The sequence below is a fragment of the Chaetura pelagica genome, unplaced genomic scaffold (genome assembly GCF_000747805.2).
Source record: "Chaetura pelagica isolate M959 unplaced genomic scaffold, ChaPel_1.0 scaffold138, whole genome shotgun sequence".
Taxonomy (NCBI): Eukaryota; Metazoa; Chordata; class Aves; order Apodiformes; family Apodidae; genus Chaetura; species Chaetura pelagica.
Genome location: NW_009954215.1, coordinates 6547470 through 6564460, shown reverse-complemented (window position 1 = coordinate 6564460; position 16991 = coordinate 6547470). Strand labels below are relative to the sequence as shown.

Sequence of the window (16991 nt, the reverse complement as noted above, 5' to 3'; positions counted from 1 at the left end):
TGGTTTTAGTATAGGTCTGCTTTTATTTCCATATTCAGCTCTTTGAGGGAGACATCCTTTCACAATCTGAAAGGAGGAGGATATAGCCCACTGTAGTGCTGCTTCAGCACACTAAAACACATCATACGAAAAATGGTTCTATTGACTTTTCCCCAAACAAAAGGAACATCTGTCCATGCACTCGGGACATAGAAAGAGTCCTGAAACAGAAACATTGTGTGTGTGTAAGACAGAGGTGCACTGATGAATCTCACCTCACTGGCAATAGTCACAAACTGCCAGTCGGTAAGTACTGCACGGGAGTTGGGAGGTAAATACTGGTAGTAGTGGATTTAAAAAGAAAAAAAAAATAAATCAAACCCTAAGAAAGAAAAAAGGAATAAAAATTTAAAAGCAGCGCCTTCCCAGGATCTCACTGCAGCAGGCAGCAAGACTTAAAGGCACTACAATGTGTCAGAATGGAGAAAATCTGGTGCATCCACCCTTCCAGAGTGCAAGAATATGGATTAAAAATTCCAAAGTTGATGTAGGCTTTCTGAAAATGAAGGAACTTCTTTTCAGCACAAGATATGGTGGTGCTGCAGAAAAGGAAAAAAAGGTGAGTTACGTTACTGTGCTTTATACAAAGAGCTCAACCTTACTGCAGCTGCCAGCTGGTAAACAGGCTACAAAAGCATTTTGTTCATCTGTTCTTGAACTGATGTTTGTTGAAATGCAGACACTAGGCAGCTTCTCTCCCTTTCCTCTTACCTCCCTCCCAACCTCCATGTATAGGACACTGATAAACCACATTCAACTGTATTTGAAGGTACTAAGGCTATTATTTTTTTCTACAGGTACAAAAGGGGTACTCTGCTCATGTTTTACTTTGACTCTTAGATATCTGGAGGCCTAAGAGCTGCAAAAGCCATATACTTCCAGTCTTCCCTTAAGTGAGGCCCCAAAGACAAGAGAGTAGGTACACATGCCAGGTTTTAAGTCCTGTCTGAATGTCTTCAGACATTCATTAAACTATTAAAATATTTTCTCCCTCCTCAATACAACAGTATCAAGCTCCCTCAAGGACATTTCCTATAAGAGTGGCAGAAAGTAGCCTCTGTTTTCATCATACAAATATATATTAATTCATGAAAATAAATCGGCAAAAGCCCTGGATTAACTATCTCAGCAACAAGCACGACAGCCTGTACATGAGAATCTGCTACTACCTGAATTCTACCCAACATTTCTAGAAAACATAGCAAGTGGATACTTAAACATCTACTCAAAGCTGTACCAGCCCACAGTCAACTTGCTGCCTAATCATCAGTACAGTATTTAAACTGTCCAGCCTTCAGCTAACATGCAATTATTCCAAAAGGCAAAACTTCCATCTAGTACTAAATGCAATTCCTTCTACAAACAGAACTGTTAAGAATCTACAATTCGCTGTGTTTAAAAGGCTGACCCTGACTCTGTTGAGGGTTTTATCATTGTGGCAAGACAGGACATACACAATATTCTGCTCAGTACAGCTCAAAAAACTCTTTGTGATTATGCTTTTTAAAAAGCTTATTTTTATCCCTTCTAGCCACAGAAAACAAACTCAGAGAGTAATTACATTCACTCCTGCAAAGAAACTTTCTCAAGCAAATTATTCAATCTATAGGAACAGCTGACAAAATAAGCTTCTCTCTACAGAGGGATGTGATCTTACCACAGTTTTTTAATTACTCTGGTTCTGCAAGGGTAATAATTTCTTCATTGATAAAAAATTCAACAGTCTCCTCCTCCCAGTCATCGACATTGCTGTCCAGCTCATCTGTGTCTACACCTAGGATGGAGCAAACATGAACACTGAGTGCATCGAACAAGGCAGCAAGGGAAAGATTTGATGCTCTTGGCATGAACAGTCCTTAAACCAGCAGTGAAATAAAAGATATTCAGTGATTTAAATCACAACAAGGACATACTACATTAATTTAATGACAACAAGCATTACTGTCTCCCACCACAGGATTTTCTGGTTAAATGCACCACTCAAACCTCTTCACAGTCTTATCCCAAGGTCAACCCAGTGCTTGCCTTGAAGGGTGAAGAGGCGAGATAGAACACAAATACCAAACTCTGGCAGCCATTAATATTTGTACTTTCTACTGTGACCAAAAAATAAAGATAGAGATCTGTTGTGGGTCAGGATGAAAAGTATAAATGATCAGCAGAGAACAAGGAATTAGCTCTGGAAAGGAATGGAGGGAGAGAGGTGAAAGAACCGCCAGAACAGAGTAGTTGTTTTGTAAGCAGCAGCAAATCTCTGAGGTACCTCCTCGAAGCTCTAAGCGCTCGTTCCTCTGCTCCATGTAGAGCTCTTGTGCCATCTTGCGGTACTTCCTGAACTCCTCCATCATCGTACGTCTCCTTTCCACCAGCTCCTACAGGGGCAGGAAGAGGTCATTAAGCTTCCTCAATAAATTACATCCGCACGGGGGACAGTTGTTAGCAAGAAACATTTTTTTTTTCCTCATTAACATACTTTCCACTGACTTAAAAAGATCTTTCTCTTACATAATCAAACAGTTGGTTTGGGGAGGGTTTTTAATGTAAAGACTGTCTGATATAGCAAGACACAAAGAACCCCAAAATTTTACCATGAGGTACCACCAGTGACTCTCTAGACTAACCTGTGAGTTTACTAGTATCTGTCTGAACTGCCTATTGGAAGTAACTCTAAACATGTAGATTCAAATGAACACAGATGTTTGTTATAGAAGAAATTTAACTGACATTATCAACATTACAAATAACAAAGGACAAGGTTACAAGAGTTTAATCTATATTATGGTATTCTGAAAATGTCTTGCCTTTGAAGCTTTGGACTGGCTCAGGCGATCCTTCTGCTCAAATATCTTGGAGTATTTCTTCAGGTCCTTCTTAATTTGCTGTAAAACAGGGAATTTTATTTCAACTAGGATATCAGACTGGCAATCAAACGCATCATGTTCTGGAAAAACTCCTTCAGGAAGCCTCAGCAGGTTTTGCATTTTTGAGAAACATTTCTCTTCTAGGCAATTCCCCTTTGCAATCAGTGTAGTCTGGACAGTTAAATTCAATTTTGTTATTTTTTATACTGTTTCACTGTGAGAATTACTGGTCACCATTTCTGTTCTGTGCCTAAAACCAGTTAATACCTACAGTCATTCCCAGAAGTGAGGTCTCCTATGGCAATATGGTGGGGTGTGTGTTTTTTTGGTGGGTTTTCTTATTTTCTTTTCACAAATTCAGGGCAAAAGGCACTTGTGTGGTTCTGTTACAGTTGAAGCCTCACCCTCAGGAAGAGGGAATAAACCAAGTATGCCTTTACACCCAATCAAAGTCAGCAGAGTCAGTGGAATACACTACCTTTATCTGATCCTCACTGAGCAAGGTGGCTGGTCGGGGTCTCCAGAGGAGCTGACAGAACCTGTCTTTATTGTTCTTCTGAAGCAGACGGCCTTGGAAGGTCCATAACCAATATGCATTGTCCACCTGGAAGAGCAGTACACAAGGTCAGTCAAGATAAGCTACAAGTTAAGACTCTGGTCCTCACTTTGCCTTAAAAGCCTTTTTTATGAAATCAGCACCATCAGTTACCAGCACCTGGGTGCTTTTTGTTAGTGTCTTCCTTGCACAAAACAAACTCCTCCACAAAATATTTGCTCCACTGAAGCTTTGCAAGCCTTCTGGAGGTTCACAACCATTTGAAAATAAACCAGCCTTTCTCTCCTATTTTTAAGTCTCAGATTCTATACTTGTACAGGAGAGGATTGCACCACAGTGGCTGGAACCAGGCAAAAGTAACGACAGATGCAGTAAACCCTGCTGTTCTGAGTGCACCACAAGGAGATAAAGTGTCAAACGGCTACAGAATAGAATGGTGAAGGTTCAAAGGGACCTTAGATCATCAGGTTTCAACCTCCCTGCTATGACCAGGGACAGCTCACACCAGACCAGGCTGCACAAGCCCAATCCCACCTGGCCTTGAACACCTTCAGGGAGGGGGCAGCCACAACCTCCCTGGGCAACCTGTTCCAGTGCCTGACTACAGACATACTGAAAATTCAGAAAAAGGACACTCAGTTTAGACTGCCCTTCCAAAATTTATTTTGGACAACTAGTGAAACTCACAGCCCAAATAAATACTGATATTGTGGTGCAGGTTTTAAGTCATATGATGGATAACAGACATTCATTTTTTCTTCCTAACCAATAGCCCTTTCCAATACTTCTGGAAGAAATAAAAACAAAATGGAAAGCATCAGCACCTTGTGGCTCCACCAAGACACAGAAGTCACAATGTATCTGCCTGTAGGATCCCATTCCACATCTGAAGCTGTGTAGTGTTCAGCAATATTCATCATGGTGCAGTCAGAGGTATCAACAAATGCTAAGGCACCGTTCATGCTGTAAAGACAAAACAAGACAGGTTGTTTTATACACCAGTATAGCCTGTTTTCTTAAAAGCATTTCACCAGCTGCACCTTTACAACTCCTCACTGCAAAGATACATCTTCACAGCATCCAAGGAACATGGTCATATCAGTCTCTCTGGGTAGAAAGAAAAAACAACCCAGGAAAGAATTACAATTTGTTTCTATGTTCAGTGACTCTTAACTCATTTTATTTCTGTTCTTGAAGTCACAGTGAAAGTCACATCCTAAAGGCACATACGAAGTCACATACTATAGGCAAGTTACAGCCAAAGTTTAACAATCATGCTTAGACATATTTAAGTAGTGAAGAAAAGATTAAAGAAAAAATACATTTCTAAGAACAGCAGAGCTTGTCTGAAAGCATATAAAAGCAAATGCTACTCAACTGGTTAATCACTCTAATATGAAACTTTCTTGATAAGACTCATACAAAACAGCTTTAGTCACAGTGAAAGTCACATCCTAAAGGCACATACGAAGTCACATACTATAGGCAAGTTACAGCCAAAGTTTAACAATCATGCTTAGACATATTTAAGTAGTGAAGAAAAGATTAAAGAAAAAATACATTTCTAAGAACAGCAGAGCTTGTCTGAAAGCATATAAAAGCAAATGCTACTCAACTGGTTAATCACTCTAATATGAAACTTTCTTGATAAGACTCATACAAAACAGCTTTGTCATTAAGAGGTACCACCCATGAGGAGGCAGCACAAGACTGTGACAACAGATGCATTATAAGAGCCACGTGCACGTTGCAAACTGGATTAGCTGAGAGTCAGTATTTTCACTTAAACAGTGGAAAAGTGTTTCTAAAGCTCCACTTTTCTATTGAAAAATGCATTCCTCACTTGATGTCACAAAAATAGCAAGTAAAAATTAGACTACTAAGCTACATTATAAAATTGCATCTCCTTCTTTGCTTTTGCAAAGCTGTGCCAGGACTACATAGTAACACAACATTCATGGAGATGCCAAACACTTCTTGCTGAGTTAGATACTCTAGTCTTTCTCCTGCTTAAAATGACAGCAGTGTTCAGTACCCTGAGCAATGCTCACCTCCTGAGGCCAGCCAGCACTACAAACTGCCCTTGAGGACTCCAGAATATCGTGTTTGCCTGCTGTTTGTCAAACGTTTCTGGAATGAAACAGAACAAATTCAGAAGATGATCTCAATTCAATGCTGCCAATTAGCTTATGAGCAACCAACCCCACCCATTCCGCAAAACATTTCCGAACTCTGCAAGCAAGTCCTAACAACAGTCCTTAAAGAAGCACCATAACATCCAAAGCTAACAGAAAAAGAGAAGGGTATCAAAAGACAACAACACCTAACTTGAGAATAGATTTTATCTAGGTTTGTAGGCCTTTTTTATCCCAGAACCTGGGCTGATTCAAAGAGAAAAGAGTTTTAACTGCCACCAAAAAAGTAGATTTCTGGAATACAATGTCAGGCATAGCACCTAGTGCCATACTACCCACTAAAAACAGCCACAATTTTGAGTTTACTGCCTCCACTGCCATGCAAAATGCTTAGTATCTGCACCCTTCGCTTGCTTTCAGTCACTTACTTATGAGTTCTATTTTCCCATTGTTTTTAACATGGTAAAAGGAAACCGAAATTCGTGGAGTTTCCCCATGCAAGACAGCAAACTTGCTTCCATTTGGTTCCCAAGCAAAGGCTATGATGCTTTCTGTAAATAAACAAACAAAACCAAAAAGAAGGGTCAAAACTCTGTCAAAAGACAGTACAAAGCTTTGATTTCAGTTACCAAAGAAAACCAAGAGGCTGAAGAAAGGGAAGTCACCAGTTAACAGACTTTGCCATTCCGACTGCCTTTTAAAACATGTGTTATGGCAAATGCAGAGATTTATGGAAAGTGTTTCAGTCAAACAATAGTTCCAATGTCTCTCCTCTTCTATGGAATATACTCACATTACCAGCTCTACCATCTTTATTACTAGCATCTTTTCAGTTCTGTGATTTTTCAAGTTAGTCACAAGCACGAAGAGCAACAAAAGTTTTGATTTCTCATTTTTACAGGAAAAGCTCTGCAACATAAATACTGTAGCTCCCTCTCAGCAGTTAACTTCCTAATTTCTATGTTCTAATTCCTAATGTCACATGTTGACTGGAATTTTAAAGAAAAACACAAACACATACTCAAAAAAGCTAAAGATCAAAAGTAAGGAAATACTTGGCACTACCTTTCATTTCCACCACATCCACTGGCACCTGTTTCTCTCTCATTCGGAATATTTCAAAGTTGGTCACTACTCCCTGTAAAGGCCAAGATCAGCTCATTATGCAGCACAGAAGCAGTATAGCAAATAAATGTATTGCTGGCATAGAAAGACAACTACACAATTAGTCTGTCAGGATGCAGGACGAGAGATGGAGTTAAGAATTGTTTCTTTAATGAGAACAGATAAATACAGTATACCTCATCACCCAGCACATTAGCAATGCTTCTGTTCTGATAAAGAGTAACTGAAAAATTGCACAAAAACATGTTTCTTTTCAGTCGGTTATGAAGTTTAATTAAGAAAGATAAACATATGGCACATTGTGCACCATGACCTGTGTAAAATAGCTTTGACATCATGTAATTTACACTGTCTATATTAAAAGACAGTACTGCAAGAAAATGAGGTGTCAGCACAAGACAGAACCAAATTTTATGGATATAATCAGGAGACAGAATCCAATTTTATGAGTATAATCAGAATCCACATACCTGTGTGCCTTTGGGAGTCCTGTCTACCTTCACACACAGGTAGTCCCCATTCTTCTGCCAGTGTAGTTTACAATCTACAACATTGAACAAATTCCGCACACGAATTTCTTGTCTAGAAGGCAGCTGCATCAAGGTTACTCTTGCTGGGATGTCCTTGTCCTCAGGCACCCAGAAAGCAATTATGTTACCACCTGGAGACCATGAGAAGTCTCTACAGAAAGAAAGTTAAAAATATGCCATTTTAATTTTTAGTTAGATAGAACAAGCAGGAACAATGTTCATTGTTGTATCTGAATGTTGTGGACAAATATAAATTCTCAGTAAAAGACAGACAAAGACAAGCAACTGAGGACAATTTATTAACCTTACACATAACATACCAAAACATTTAAACCTGCTATGTGACCAATGCTATCAAAACAGTATGTTTCACTAAAGAGTAGAGATTATACACCCAGTGTGACAACCAAGGATCTCAGAAACAGGCTGGTTAAAGCAATGAGCAAAAAAGCCTGCTAAATTACACTGGAGACAACCCACTTGTACCTGGCTACATTTAATTTTCTTGTTGCTCTACAGAGAAGTAACCAGTAATCTCAGTAACCAGTGCCTAGTGTGCAGACACTAAAAAAACAAAACCCATTCCTTGCCAACAGGCAGCACACACATCTTAAGAGATGCTCCCTAACAAACTCCAGTTTGGTTTTGTAGACAAGGAACAGGACTCCAACTTAGACCCGAGATTAAACTACCACAAAGAGGATTTCAGTGCATAGAGCTGTCAGCTGTGGACACCAATAAATGAAGAATTTTACATTCCTTTTTGCTGCTCTAATTTGACCACTTCACCAGAGAGGCTGTTAGTTCCAGTCAACAGTCTAAAGGTTCCTCTCACCACAACAAAGCTCCAGACACAGACTCCAACTAAACGGAGCAGTTAATCTTTACAAACTAATTGACTCACCTTATCCCAGTGATTTTCAAGCTTTTTTTGTCCAACAAACCCATAGACTAGAAAAGAAAGGTGTGAAGTTGGAAATTAGTAACACACATTTACACACACCCCCTTCTACTCTTAATTTTAGAGCACAAACTAGGAAATTGTGTACAGCTCAGAGATCCTTATCGCTACTTTTTGTTATGAACATATGTATCCCACAATTACAAATGCAATGAAAATTGCTGTGCAGAATCAATGAATACAGCAGCCTGAATTATAATGAAAAAGCAAACCAGACTACATTAGGCTGCAATCTATATATAGTGCATTTTAGGTACTTTGGCACTCAACTGCTGCTCAGAGCTGAGAGGCATCACATAACCTTGATCCTTTTGGCTCCTCTAAGTAGTATATTGAGCTGTCTAGTCCTTCAAGTGTGGTGTGAAATTTACTGTCAGACTCAGCTACAGGTTTTCACTCAGGAAAGAACAGGAGCAACTGGATTTCTCCCCTTCTAAGCCCAGCTCTAGAGTGCATTATTAAAATATATCCTTTAAGGTAGACACCATAGGAAAGAGAGACATGATAATGCAGTAAATGTCATGCAAAAAAACCAGGAACTTACTGGTGTTTCATAGATGCTGAGGGTATCTGAAGTCATTCGAGCAAAGAATTTACCATCATGACTCCATCTAAGCAAATAAAAAGGAAAAAAAAGAAATTAGATATTAACTGCCTTTTTATTAAACGAAGTCTAGGACTACTTGTCCTCTCTATTCTAATTCTGTTTCTCAACCTACTTAAAAATAGGCCAGTGAGCTGAGTTTTCACAGTGGAATCCTCTCTTCTTATGGCCAGTCAGAATATCCCAGATGATAATAGCCTGAGGGTCATCCTGTGTGTCCATCAACGGGCTGAAGGTCACTAAATACCTACAAAACAAATAATAAATTTCACTACTGAAACTTCTTCTACAATATCAGTCCAAGAAGGCTTTCATCCAAGTATTTCAATACAATGCACTTTCAAACAGCAATTTCTCTAATGGGATTTTTTGGAGAGGAGGGAAAAATAAGAACAGTATGATAAAGAGGGAGAAAGTTTCCAAGCCAGTCTTTCCCTGGCATTCCTCTGGCTAAAAAGACTCTCTAGATTTATGTGCAACACTTCCCATATCAATGCTGCAAGAGAAGGGAACTCACCCCATACACTGTTGCCTAATATAGTTCTGCCATGAGAACATCATCAGTTTCAAACCAAATATAAATCCATTGAGTTTAGCCAACCTGAACTATAGGTATGGTAGATTTCTCCATTTCAAGAGAAATAACCTCTCTTTAATACAATAAAAGACAAAACCCAATCGTTCCCAAATACATTACTTGAAAACTAGCAAAATGAGATGCATCTCGGTCCTGAAAGAGTTTCAGTCTTCTCTAAAGAGCTTTTCAACATTGAAGAAAACTTAAATTAATTTCAGTACTACAGATTTGGAGGATGCTGCTCAACTGAAAGTTTTCAGAGAACAAGAAATCTAGCACTACAGATACTCCCTCCAACTAAAGAGATAAAAATATGATCTTCTCCTTTGGGATAATGTCTTTGAGGAAATTATTCCAGATTATGTTAAATATCTTTCCTGAAGTCAAATAAAAGTCAGGCAGAGTTTCACTCATTCTAAGAGGATTTATGCATGAAAAGCAGTAATTCCAAAGGGAAAGAAGAATGGAAGATCCCAATTACATGAGACCTGAATGCACAGCAGGCAGAATGCCTGTGCTTCGTGCTTTTGATCCCTTAGCCCAAACCCCTGTCATACTCCATACCTTTCACAGGGTGAGAAGTCAATGAGTTGCACTCCCTGGTGACTAAACCTTTGAATCTGCTTGAACTTCTCTCCACCCCAAAGTGCGATGCCTCTCTGGTGGAAGGTAGCCAAGTAGGTACCCTTTGGGGACCAACGCACATAGGTTTCTGTCCATCGCTGCAGTTAAAAAAAAGTATACAAAAAGGATTAATTTCATGCTGGATTCCTAAAAGGGGAGGAATTCATGTGTGGCTTGAAGCATTGTATTTGCAAATCCATGTACTAAGTGAAGATTCCCAAATCAGTGATACCTTGGACTAGTCGTGGGGTTTAATTTCACACACAGTGCACAGGATTTGTTCTTCAAGTTGAAAACTGTCCACTGAAACCTTTTCAACTTACTGATCACCAAGAATATTTTCCAGGTACAGTGACAACCTTTGTATAGTAACAATTAAACCCACCTAACAGGCTTGGGTTTACTTGTTGTCTTCTCAGAAATATTTAAAATTTCTTAACAACAATACAACTCTTGATCTTCAGCCAAGCTAGCAATACAGACTGTGGCCAGTGATCATGGTGATGAGTAACATTACTCATCTCACAGCAAACTTATTTCTGCTGTCATGCATAATGGTTATTAAATAAAATGCTGCTGGGTAGCAACAGTTCTCAGCAAGTCAACTGCCTGCAGGAGACACACTAACTCTCCTTTTAAACACTGTTACCAAACCAGCTATTCCTCTTTAGCACCTCTGTGGTCAGCAAAAAGGGATCAGAAGCAGCATACTTAAGCAGACACTCAGCTCTAATAAATACTACTCCTCAAACTCTTGACTTTGCTTTCAGGTCTTTCTCAATCACCTATAACATACAGATGAAGGAAACTAATAGGCATCATGGACCACTTAAAAGGGAACTCCACAAACAAGTTAACACCACATTTGTTTTACCTAAGTAGCTACATCTAATTCTAAAGGATGCAATTTCAGCACTTCTCTTCAAAAGGAAGGCAAAAGTACTTCAGAAACGGGGGAAATTTAAAAAAAAAAAATTAAAACACCTGAGATGTCATAAAATGAGACTGACAGTGTATCTGCAATGTATAGCACTTCCAGGACACTCACTGCTCTGTCCTCAATTTGAACAGGTTCCTTGATATCATTCCAAAAAATGGAGGTCCGGTCTCCTGACTCAAAGATCACACTGTACTGATCCCTGCAATCAGGATCTTCCAACCAGTATCGCAGATTCCCCTGAGAAAAACAGAAGCAAAAAGATCATTACTGAGTCGAAGGCTAAGATGAGCTTTCCAAATCATTATCTACCTGGCAGATGGAAGTCAGTCTTGCACAGAGCATGCATCTTTGGAGTCTTACAATTGCAGAGAAGTTTTTAAAGTGGAGTGAAGTAATTCAAACTACCAGTTACAGATCATAAAAAGGTACATCTTCAAGGTGATTTGTGATGCTTAACACTTCTTGCCCAAAACAACTTTAGGGTCTTTTTGGTGTTTTTTGTTTTGTTTTTTTTTATCCCCTTAAATCCATCCCTTCCTCCACAGGACTTTTTACAAAGTTAGTGGTAACAAACACAGAAGTTTGCCTCAAACATTTAAAAATATAAGATGTTTTGAAAATTCTATTTTTAAATGACTTGTGCAAAATCATGGCATGTAAGTTTTACTGTATGTGGAACTACTAAGCAGAACCACCAATTCCTTTCTGTCACTTCATGACAATGAGAAGGGAGAGGGGCACATGGTCCTCACTGCTACTTGTAACATTGCTTCGATTTTCCTAAAAACACTCCAGCAATGAAGTATTAACTTCATATTATGCTGAATACTCTTTCCACTTTGTTAAAAAATCCTTACCAGATCCTTAAATGGCTGTTTCTCAGGAATTTCCCATTCATCACTGATTGTCATATACCTGAAAGAGCAATTAATTGATTACAAGCCATGCAGATACTCTGATTGAATTCCAAAATCTACAGATACACACAACAGCTGCACTCACTTATCAAAGTCTGTGAAAAGGTTGACTCTGAAAGTGTGCTGTTTATCCAGTTTGTATCCATCTGCATTCTTCACAGCATCTACTGCATGGGATGGAGACATGTACTCCAGAAAGATGTACCTACAATGAAGGAGAATGACAGAAGGAAGTCATCGCTGACCACATAACAGGCTCATAATAAAAGAGAAATAAATAAATAAAAAGAAACAGCAGCAATGAACTAAGAACTCAGTACAAAGCATCTACAATATAACTTCCTGTCTTGTCCCTAACCAATTAGAGTCAAAAGTAACTGATCTCCATTTTGGTCACAGAAACACACTCTCTAGCTGTGTGAGCTTGACCTGCATTAAACTGATAGCCTTTCTGTAAACAGGCTGGACTAAGGGATGAGTGCAAGTTCATGCACAGAACACAGAATACAGAACAGCAATGAGAGCTACTAACAGGCAGGTTAAGTACCTAGGCCTTTGCAGCTGAGTGACAGATGTTTATAGAAATCGTACATTTTTCTGTAGCTGCTCATTCATTCATAGGAATATCAAAGCACCATGCTTGTTTTTCCATTACATTCAGCCTCCTTCTTGCCACTAATACAATCTAATTTGTTGCCCAGCAGCCTTAAAATTGACACCATCTTGAAGACTGTTGGACACTGCCTCAAAGGCAGGCACGAACACATGGAGAAAGGACAATTTTCTCATGCTGACCTCAAAGAACCAACAACCCCCCACTCCACTCGGACTGGTTTTGGCCTGGCTTCTCTCTGTAAAACGTTCTCTCCCTTTGGGCTTGGTAATTTCTGGACAGCTTTTTGTTTCCAATTTCAGAAGCAGCAATTAACCAGGAACAGGGATCAGAAGTTGACAAAGGGGGAAAGGGTCCTGGAAAGGGCTCTCTGAACTTAAGGATGATGGAGTCACTAATGTAAACATAAGCACTGGCAATCAGAGACAGAATATTAACAGCAAATTCTGCAATAAACAGTACATTGACTGCTAGTAAGTTTTAACTAAAATGGACCTTTTGCCTTCCTATTAGCTATAGCAGAAAATCATGCAAAAACCTCATTTAGTGCTGCACAAAAAAATTTATCTTCCAAACCCAGCTAAACTGTTTCCATAATTAATTCCCCACTACACTGTAGCTTAATGAGCTACTAAGCTTCTCAGGACACTCTGGAGCTTCTGTTTGTCACTGAGACTAGATGTCAGAATCGTACAGACTAAGGTAGAAGCAGATGATGAACATGACTATGAGGTTACCATAAAATTGGTCATATAATATTGACACTAATAATCAAGGGTAAGTCAGAGCAGTCTTTCAATTCTATTCCCTGTAGCAGTAATCATGACTTACCCTTTTGTCTTTCCATCTGCTTCTGGATAAAATTCATTGATAATTTTACCAAACTTGGAAAAGATTTTGTGGATGACATTCTTCAGCTTCTCAAGTCTGTCTGGTCCAACCTGGGGTACATTATCCACGACAATGACCGAGTCAATTCCATCTGCTTCCTGTGGCTGATCTTTCAGTACATCACCAAGTAATTCTGCAAAAGAGAAGCACACAGGAAACTTTGGCACCAGTCTACATCATTGAGGAGGAAGACAGAAAGATGAAAAGAATAGCAGAAGAAGAGGAAGTTTTCAAATTTCAGGAAAATTACTCAAGAATCATTTAAGAAACATTGCAGTGAATGAACACTATCAGAGAAACAACTGAAGGCAACATACCCCAACAATATCTTCTTGCTAAGAGACATGGTTATGCAGTTTCATGCCAAACTCCAAGTCTCTCAAAGAAATACCTTACATTGAGAAAGTCAACACTTGCACTATTAGCTTGTTTCCAGAGTTGGAACTGGCTCACAAAGTCCTCAGAACTGCCAACAGAGCAGACAACTAGATGTACTACTCCAGCTCTGCCTAGTAGCCTTGCTCAAATTTCATCAGACGACTTCAATGAAAAGAAATGCAACATGTACCTCCTGCCCACACGTTAGCATAATTCAAAACTATATGCCATACTGGAAGCTCTGCAGGTCTTAGCATCATTATAATTACATTTGAGAACACACACTCTGTCTAAACCTATAATTATAACACAAAAATGAAGGTCTAAGACAAGACATTTAAAGCCATACTTAACCTCACATCAAGTGAGCACAAGCACACACCTTTTCATGCTCTGGATATTCTTCAACCCCCTTTCCTCTACCATCTTATAGGCCTTGAGAGGTACTTGCTGGTGAGATGGTTTGTTCAGTCCCTGCACTATCAGCTTCAAGCTTCTTTCTACTGGGAAGAGATTGCTTATGATATTTGAAATTTCACATACACAGAGGGGAGAACACTGGGAAGGGCTGTACCCCTGCAGCTGTGGTTTGCACACCACACTTGGATACAAGCAGTCAAAAGGTACAAAGTACTCCTCTCAGTTGTGCAGAAAATAAGGAGCTTCAAGAATTGCATTATTTTCATGTGGTAGGCATCTGCAAAATTCTAGACATACCTAACTTTAATCTATTATTTGAGTCAATTTTATCAGGATATTTATTCCACTTCCATGACCCCATTGGTAATGGACAAACTTAAACACACTTCTCAACTAACTACAGAAACTACTGACCTGTAAAAGCCAAGAAGAATCAGGAACATTACATAAATTATTCAATCCTCAATGGATTGAACTAGAAGCACTAAAAACAAGGATGTCCAAATAATCTCTCTAAAAACTTTTACTTCAGGTTGTTTTTAAACCTTTCCAGAAATAAAACCCCACACTATCCCTAGCTATCCTCTTCAAACATACACTTTAATTCTTGTCTAGATTAATGACCCTTTCACAGTGCAATCAGTGATGCCTCTGCAGCTTCAACATGACTGCATTAACATATTCTAAAGAAACAGCAGTCAGAAGTGGGCAGATTATTTCAATTTCATTGAAATTTTTAGTTTTGGGCACTTAAATAGACCAGAACAGACATTCTCCTAACAAAAAAAAGGTCAAACATGCCAAAATGAATGGCACTTTCACATGTGGCATGTACACAGGAAAAATATACATGCATATCTGCAGTAATTGTAAAGCTTATGTGAAGATAAACTATATAAACCACTATAAACTGCAAGACTGGACAGAAACATTGTTATGTACAAAACAAGGACATTTCCACAGAAGCCTACAAGCAAAAAAAGGAGACAAAAGAGTAATTTTTCAGGCTCTATTAGTAATTTTTTCACAGCCACTTTTCAGAAAAGCCTTTGTTGGCCTACAAACAAACCAAGGAATGCATATTTAGATCCATGGGCTTGAAGAATACAATAGAGTTTTGATACACAACCAGGTAACAGATTAAAGACAAATACCTACATTGTTCCTTCTCTCTACCTTAAATTCAAAATTGTGAACAAAGGAATCTTCAAAGGGCAAGAAGCTGGTTTAGCCAGATCTAATTCCACCCACAAAAAAAGTGGGGTGTGGTGGGTGCAGAGCTATCTTCAGCTGGCAGTATTTTAAGGACCACTATCACCTGAAGCTTCATTGGATCTAGGTGGTTATCTGACACATCCCTTCTTTTCCTTGAACTTGGCTCAGCTGTTCTGCCATGCCAACACCATTCTGGAAAAAAAAATGTTGGAAGCAATGCATCTGAAATGGTCCAAACCTAAAGCTGGTCCAGCTCAGAGCTGCTCCTAAAGATGTAATGTTGTCATAAGCACCGAAATAGCCTTGGCTCAGTGACACTGGGACTGCCTTTCTCCTTGGGGAGTCATCAGAACAAGGGGAAAAGAATAAGGAAGCTCACGAAGTTACACACAGCTGGAAAGCCAGACCAACAAGACTGACTGAACCGGCACACTGTAATTCAGCAACTAACACTGTATTATTCATACAGCTGAGAAGTTAACCAAATTACCCCTTAAAAATAAGCCAGGTGGGATGGAAAACATGCCTGGTTTCTGAATGGACAGAAATTAATGTAGTAAGCCGATATGTAGACAAATTGTATCACACAAACACTTAACTAGGCAAAAAGAATCCAACTACATCTTTGCAGACAATTCTGCCAAAGTCTCTTTAAGAAAAAAACCCCACAAAAGTTCAAAGAGCTACTCAGGCAACTAAATTGAGAACAGCAAACACTCTCCTAATCTAAGATATTTTTCTGACGTTTTATTAAGCTAACACAAGACTGAAACACTAGAAGACACATAAATCAACTGTATTCTAACACCAACTGAAATAGCCAACTGATCGATGAACAAACTATCAAATGCTTTAAGGAACAGTTTTGCAGTTCTGACACACACAAGGCCTCACAACAGGTTGGATACACTTATATTGGACCCTAAACCAGCACTGATGCTAGAACAAGTACTGTCAAATTAAGTATTTTTGCTACTCAAGAACTAAGGTGATTTATCTAGAAAGGTTTGAAAAAAAAAAAAAAGAGTTCTAACTGCTGTATGCAAAAACTAGTGTTCCCATAATTATCAATGCAATTCCACAACGGCTCAGTCATTTTGAGACAGCCACTAACCAACCACTTTAAAAAGGCCTCAGTCTGAATTTTCAACTACCATAAATAGTTTTTTTCCATATTTTCTTGTGTACAAAGCACCCACGTCACATATTCACGAGCACTAACTCTTCCCCAGCTCAGACCATTTACTTTCGGATCCCAGTCTGGATCCATGGAAAAAACCAGAACGATTAAATCCAGTTTGTAAACATTTGCTCAACAAGTTAAGACTTCTGGTTTTGTAGTCGAGTTTAACTAAAGGAGGCGAATGCAAAGCACACAAGCTGACGACTCCGCTTTGGGAGGGCAGCCCCACAGACCGATTCTTTAGGTTCAACAGCGATTTTAAGAACAGCAATTAGGCGATACCGTGCGGTGCACAGGGACACCAGAAATTCACTTCAGAAACACAGACAGGATGCAAGCGTGTACTGGGTATCTCGAGCAGTCCCTTGCCAGGCCGGAGCGGCCGGCACCGAGGCAAGAGGAGCGGCGCCGCCCGCCAGGGG

The 16991-nt window shown here is 39.3% G+C and overlaps 1 protein-coding gene across 1 annotated transcript in view; it reads right to left on the bottom strand.

The window, feature by feature from the left end:
* The window catches only part of EIF3B (eukaryotic translation initiation factor 3, subunit B), an 18734-nt gene continuing 1743 nt past the window's right edge, over positions 1 to 16991 (bottom strand). Inside the window, exons 2-19 of the mRNA XM_010003344.1 lie at positions 13314 to 13506; positions 11955 to 12074; positions 11810 to 11867; positions 11061 to 11189; positions 9953 to 10110; positions 8927 to 9058; positions 8752 to 8818; positions 8151 to 8197; positions 7187 to 7397; positions 6657 to 6729; positions 6020 to 6142; positions 5508 to 5586; positions 4281 to 4419; positions 3379 to 3504; positions 2841 to 2918; positions 2303 to 2411; positions 1697 to 1813; positions 1 to 578 (exon numbers count right to left, since the gene is read on the bottom strand). Coding sequence (XP_010001646.1) covers positions 1710 to 1813; positions 2303 to 2411; positions 2841 to 2918; positions 3379 to 3504; positions 4281 to 4419; positions 5508 to 5586; positions 6020 to 6142; positions 6657 to 6729; positions 7187 to 7397; positions 8151 to 8197; positions 8752 to 8818; positions 8927 to 9058; positions 9953 to 10110; positions 11061 to 11189; positions 11810 to 11867; positions 11955 to 12074; positions 13314 to 13506 — 1946 coding nt within the window. The 3' untranslated portion in view covers positions 1 to 578; positions 1697 to 1709. The remainder of the gene's footprint in view (positions 579 to 1696; positions 1814 to 2302; positions 2412 to 2840; positions 2919 to 3378; positions 3505 to 4280; positions 4420 to 5507; positions 5587 to 6019; positions 6143 to 6656; positions 6730 to 7186; positions 7398 to 8150; positions 8198 to 8751; positions 8819 to 8926; positions 9059 to 9952; positions 10111 to 11060; positions 11190 to 11809; positions 11868 to 11954; positions 12075 to 13313; positions 13507 to 16991) is intronic.